Genomic DNA, 6,547 nt, shown 5'->3' on the forward strand with positions numbered 1-6,547 from the left:
CCCATCTACTGCTCATCATCCCCCTCCCAGAAACCGAGGATTGAGAGGTTCACTCCCCAAGGTCCATACCTGGGTATTACATGTCACACATACAGCGCATAGCGCACGCACACACACACACACACACACCACACACACCTCTCTCGACGCCGCCGCCGCCGCCGCACTTACACCTTGCTCACTCTATCCAGAGAGAGACAATCTCTCGCGCTCTCATCCGCGTCTACACACCCCTCCAAGTTTGGTCTTACACGCCTCCCTACACACCCTCCCCTCCCTGTCCCCCGACCGTTGGGACCACACCCCTCCTCCTCTTCCTCTCACGCTGGTCTGATGCTGGCCTGGTACCTTTCTCTCTTCCCCATCCTGGTCACTTCAATCCCATCTCCTCTGCTTCCTCGAACCCCTGCCACCGTCTGGGGCCTACCTTCATGTAGCGTAGCTTGTCTCTTTGAACATGCCCGTCTATGGGTGCTTTCCCTCCGCCTGTTGCTGCTGCTACTACTGCTGCAACTACTACATGGGTGGAGGGTACGTCAACAAGAGGTCGGGATCTAGTAACTCCACTACATCTTTTCACTGCCCACTTGCCATTTATAAGACAGTGCCCGCTCCTTGACCTGTGAGGCTGAGATTTTTAACCTTCTGATGATATCCAAGTATAGCATCCGTGATCTCAGTTGAACGGAAAGCCTCCACCTGGCCAGCAAGCAATCCTTCCTTCTCCAGATTTCTTAACTTCGGTGCCTGATTTGCATTGGTCTGTTATAAGTCCAACTCACTCTCCGCCTCTTCAGACATCGTCACTGGCTTCACTGCATCAACACATACATACACATACACACAACCGGTAGACGGCGTTTCACATATACCCAACATCAACAACACTACCGGCTTCGACCATCACCACCTCGTCCGTATGTGCCATCCAGAGTTTCTTCCTAGTCTTTCTTCTTCTTCATCAATGGCTTCAAGTTATTCTGAGCAGGGTTGCGAGAACTCTTACTCACTGCCACCCAGATCCAGAGCAGGAAGCCACGTATCGGCCACAGCTGCTCAATTTGCAAACATCCAGCTCATCGACTCCCCAAGAACCCTACCGATCGAGTCCAGCCCCTCCATTAGCTCCGAGGCTCTTCATTCCTCTGGCTATATCAGTCCCAACCCTCCCCACTCGGCCTCGTTTCTCTCAACTCCCAGCTCGCAGGGATACTCGCCTTTCCCTCTCCTGCCACCCGAGATCTTGAATGCAGAGTGGAACGACAGCGAAGTACATCGACAGACTTCAGACTCGACGCCCCTCGTCCGAGTAGACCCAGCCCAGGACTACTCTCACCATCAATCCTCCTCACCACTGCCAACCGGAGCAAGCATGAGGTTCGCTCCAGGCCTTGCACCAGTTTAAATCTTCAAGACGTCTCTAACTTTTTTTTTTCTCTTCTTCAGCACCGTTGCTCTCCAATTTGACCCCACGTTCACTATGGGAAGCCGTTCAACATTCACCTGGCCTGGTAATTACCCCTAAAGCTCTTGACCCCTCTTTCTTGTGTATTTTCGAGCTTCTCTAACGCGTGTAAATGTACAAAGGCCTCGACAACAGCGAATCAAGCGGGACACTTCTCGGCCACAACCTCGCATCCCTTGGCTCTGCATCAGACGCCAGCCTCACACCGCCCAGCGGATCCAGATCAGTAACGGCGAGCCCTCCGCGGGGCGTCTTGACTCCTGAGCAGCGGGAACTGAAAAAGCAGAGGGACCAGGCACGCCGAGACTCCAAAGCGTCCGCACGCGGAAGGAGGACCGGAAGCAACCCTTACATTCACTCGCCTCCTCTGTCGATGCCCGATGTCTCTAGCACCATGGGCGTTCCCGTCTACACAACAGCTCCCGCTCCAATTTCACTCCTCGCCGAGCCGACAACGACTATGGGAGCCTCATCATACCTCCCCTCGTACAGCCCGCCCCTATCAGACCATGGCTACCAGAACGGATACCCACCAATGGCGCCGGCGTACAGCCTAGGCGGAATGGACTATTCCAACCAATTCCAGCCCCCAGCACAGTATAGGTACGTATGGAACGAGAAGCCACCAACGCTTCCACAAAAGGGACTTTGGTTGGCTTGGCAAGGCTTCATCAAACTAACGTGCAGCCCGCGCAGTAGCAGACCCCCGATGCCAGTTGGCCAGGACCCGAGCATGATGTACGGCGTACCGCCCACGATGGCCCCCGGGGCCGGACCAGACCAGGGAGGACATGTTAGGGTGGTGCAGAGCCGCCCTAAGCCCCAGTGCTGGGAGCACGGGTGCAACGGGCGACAATTCTCGACGTTCAGCAACCTTCTAAGGCACCAGCGCGAAAAGTCTGGTCAGGCGGCGAAGGCAACCTGCCCCAACTGCGGAGCAGAGTTCACAAGGACAACAGCAAGGAACGGCCACCTTCTCCACGACAAGTGCAAGCAACGCCGCAACACATAGGTAGTCCTCACGTGTGTGCCTTGATTTTGTTTTCCGCCAGCCAGCATTAACGACCGCGAAGACGCGTATGAAATGAAACAATTATTCCGTTGGCTGGGCAAAGAGGAGGGGAAGATGGGTGAGGGCAACATGGCTTTGGCTTGCTTGCCCTGGCCCAACCCGCCAACGACCAACAACGTATGAAAACGACCAACACCGCACTGCGCACCGACCCTCATTCCCGCTCCCCCTCCTTCATTTTATTTATGCTTCCTCTCACCGTCTATCATTCGAACTGTATATCCTAGGGAACAGGGCAAGGGGGAAAAGGGACTTTGGCAAAGATGTGGGGAGCGGAGGAACGAAGGACAAAGATTCCGCCTTACAAGAAAAAAAACAAGCTCGACTTATTAGAAGGACACTGGGACAAATGCTTAGGAGGATGGTGTTATTTTGTTTTGATTTTTCTTTTCTTCTTCTGCCTCTATTGTTTTGCTTTTCCGCTGCATTTTCCTTTCTTTGGAGGGTGGCATTTTTTGGCCTATGCTTTACGCAAGTGACAGCAGCAAGCACCACGGGCGTTGAGAGGAGACTCTTTTTCTCTCTTGCCGACAATTATTCTTCTTCTTCTTCTTATTCTATAAGGTTGCTTCTTCTTTTCTTCACGCTTTTCATCTTTCAAGATATACCCTTTCTTTAGCGTTTCCGGTGGGCAAAAAAAAAAAACGCATCATTCTAGCCAGACTTACATATATTCTGCCCTCCACTGGATATAGCATCCTCGATCTGGATATACTCCTCTCGATGAAAATGACCCGAAAAAAAGGGCCATCAAATCAAAATCTGATCAGTTTACCATGACGGAGTTCCCTCAAAACCCCACCGTGAACCGTGACCCCCCCCTCCTTAATTGGAAATTTCCTATTTCCACAGTTATCTCGCGAATCCAGGTACAAGTTTACTTGCCCACTGGCATCGATGATGACGCCGTGAAATGAAGAACACGATGAAAAAGTTGGGAGAGTACATACAAGCATACAAGCAATAACAGTAGCAGGCAGGGGAAGAATGGAAAGAGAGCCCAAAAAAAAAAAAAAAAAAAGAACTTCCATGTCCATGCTCGATGGCACACCCCAAGCTGGTCCCAACCAAACCAGGGTCCCATGGGCAGGGTCACAATGGTCGCTTTCCAAAACAATGGAACTTGGGTTTTTCTCCCCCCCCCCCCCCCCCCCCCCTTCGACATGGCCGGCCGACCATAACTGCTACACTACGGCGACCTGCCAGGCCCCCTGTCCATCCATGGAGCAGGCAAGCGACCGCGGCGAGCGGCGGCCGCGCCGTGAAGAGGGGGTTAAAAAAAATAAAAAAAGATAAAGGTACTACGATGGGCCCTAAATTATTACGGATACTCTACCAAGGGAACAATAAGCATTTTTGGGAAGGATTACGAGATGGGGCCGATACGGTTGCGTTAGTTGGGGGCAGTATACGAACAGAGATTAGAGAGTTGAGAGCCTAAAAGGGAAAATGCGATTCAGTTTTGTGATTCACACTCGTACTTTTATTCTTTGATCCGATGTCAATCGGACTTTTGTCCCAGTTGTCGTCGTCAATATGGAGATGGAGATACGACGGGTTGTGGTGGGCGGAAGAGGGGGGGTAGAGTAAAAGGAAGGGAAGGGAAGGGGGCCGCCATGTTTCCAGACGACAAGCGGCCCTGGCCTTTCGGAGTCGCTCTCCGTCTAAAGGAGGGAGACGCTGTTGCATAAGCGCCTCCGCCAAGTGGTTTATGACTGGGTGTTTCCTAGTGATGTCAAGATCATTCGAGCGGAGTTTGGAGGATACCAAGCGTGCTTTATCCGGCGAGCCAGGCCAGGGTTAAAATCACAACCTAGCTCATGGGGCCCCTACTTAATAACTGGGTCCCCGTTTGGGGGCCCCAGTTCCCAGCGACGGAGCCACGGATCGTGGGGCTACGGCGGTATAATACCAAGAAGCCGGCGGGAATAATTTGTCGTCCACGTGTAAGTGAATGCACTACCGCGCCGCGCGCAGCATCTCATACCGCCTATCAACGTCAAGGCAGTTGATGATACCAAGGATTTTGGGTGTTCCCGGTAGAGTGGATAGTCTCCTCTTTGTGCTGGCGCTGGATCAAGACGGTGCGGCCCCAGCATGATGCTTTGATGCTGTTTTTGCGGATCTCTGAGTGTCACCATTGATGGTTTTGAGACGGCGCCTTGAGGTTCCTTCCCATGAGTCGTAAGGAAGTTCAACACAGAGATCTTTGGGAGATGCAATGAGTTTTCCGGCTTCATGGGTCAATACAGCTGCCTGCTGTTAAGATGTTAGGGGGGTCCTCCCGAGATCCTGTTCACGGATCGACAGATAAAAGATTAGCGCTGTATGACACAGCAGCAAGGCGAAAACAGACAGGCGGGTTGAATTCTATTGACGGGCCTCTCCTTCTCATCCCAGTTCCCAACCTGTGGAGCAAAGATGCTCTGGGTCGTAACTGTAGTCCCAAGGCGACTGACATGACGGGCGGTGATGAAACCATATGCAATCGTCATTTCGTACACGCCATACTGGGTTTAGCCAGGCAGAAGTAAAGCTTTCAAGGGGGAAGGAGACAAGCAGGTGAAGGATGCAGATTGCTCAAAACAGGCCATGACGACGTGCATCTTCCCATCTGGAAAAGCACGGGAGACGGGGCTTATCGAATCCGACTCGATCCATACCTCTTCTGTCGACACTAGCCCCGGGGAGGCAATTGCAGACCCGCCTCCCGTCGCAGCGGCCCTAGGCCTGGCTCTGGGCCCGGACTGGAACCTGGAACCCGGGCTCGCGGTTTCTAGGACTCTGGCGACAGTTGGCAGATCGACGTCCGCGGATAGCCCAGCCTCAGTTGAGGCAAGATAACGAAGTTGTTGCACCCTGTCGAGTCACAGAACCGCTGTATTTTGCAAGCGTCCTTTCAAGAATCAGAATAAGAAAGGTGTGTTTAACCAGCAATATGGAGCTCAGCGCTGGGCATCTCGCAATCTCGACCACCTGCGTTGGTTGCCGGTGGTTGCGGTGAGCGTCCAGCAACGAGCGATGCGGTAGGTACGTAACTAGTTGCAGGGTATCCCAAGGTAGCGAACTGCAGGTGTAGCTTCCCCCGCCCTTCTCGACCCCCCCTCCCTGTCCTACACAGCCGCGATGGAAATAGTATGGGTCCTATTATGTAGGGACGCTCTCAGGTTGCGACCGAATGAGAGCCCAAGGCCGGTTTTAACGTCCATCTTTCCCCGAGTTCATTTGACAATGATTGGGGTTGAGCGAGATGGGGGGTTGCAAACGAAAGTCTGTCTTTAGGCATCGACATAAGATCAAGTCAGAGGCGCACTAATGCATCATTCTTCTTGCGGGATTGAGATGAGAGTTGCTTTTTTGGAAATTGGGAATTGGGGCTTGGAACGGGGCCGGCTGGGCGAGAAGGAGCAAGCGGGCGGGCAGCGGGCAATGACGCGCGATGGCGAGCGTCCGGCGGTTGTTGTTGTTGTTGGTGGCCACCACTCCGAGTCTGACAATGTCCGTCGGTCGCTTGTCATCCCAAGCCTCTTCGTCCTGCAGGCGCCGCGGTCGAGGCATCACGCGCGCTGGTGCGCGGATTCCGTGAGAAAACTGAACCATGTTGGTGTTGGCGAGGTGTGTGCGTGCTGCTGTTGCTGCCACCGCTGCGTCAAGGGCGTGTCATCCTCCCAGTCCAACACACACGCAGACGCAGCCAGGTGGCGTACACACGCCCACCATGACTATGGAATCAAAAGGCATGCATTTGCAGTGCAATGCATCGCGCAGTAAGAAGCGGCGTGGGTGCCACCCGGTTGGTGTCAGGTCAGAAGCAGGCGTTGGAGGGGGGAGGTAAAGAGGGTGATTTGAAGAGGGACCAATGACAGAATCTAAGTGGACAGGCCGGACTTGATGCTGCGCGGCCCACTTGAAGCACCAGCCTGTCAGCCCTCATCCGACAGACATGGGGGGAAACTGCGGATGACAGTGAAGAAAGTGCAGGGAAAGTGCGGTTTGGTGGGCACAAACCA

The 6,547-nt window shown here is 53.6% G+C and overlaps 1 protein-coding gene across 1 annotated transcript; it reads left to right on the forward strand.

The window, feature by feature from the left end:
* Positions 1-964: 964 nt before the first annotated feature.
* CTRU02_205970 (uncharacterized protein) lies at positions 965-2,477 on the forward strand (the record flags this gene model as incomplete). Its single annotated transcript, XM_036723045.2, has 4 exons — positions 965-1,377; positions 1,447-1,511; positions 1,588-2,068; positions 2,162-2,477. The coding sequence occupies 4 exons, from the start codon at positions 965-967 to the stop codon at positions 2,475-2,477; spliced, it is 1,275 nt and encodes a 424-aa protein (XP_036585343.2).
* Positions 2,478-6,547: the final 4,070 nt, after the last annotated feature.

This window comes from Colletotrichum truncatum, assembly GCF_014235925.2.
Source record: "Colletotrichum truncatum strain CMES1059 chromosome Unknown Contig_0003, whole genome shotgun sequence".
NCBI classification, from domain to species: Eukaryota; Fungi; Ascomycota; class Sordariomycetes; order Glomerellales; family Glomerellaceae; genus Colletotrichum; species Colletotrichum truncatum.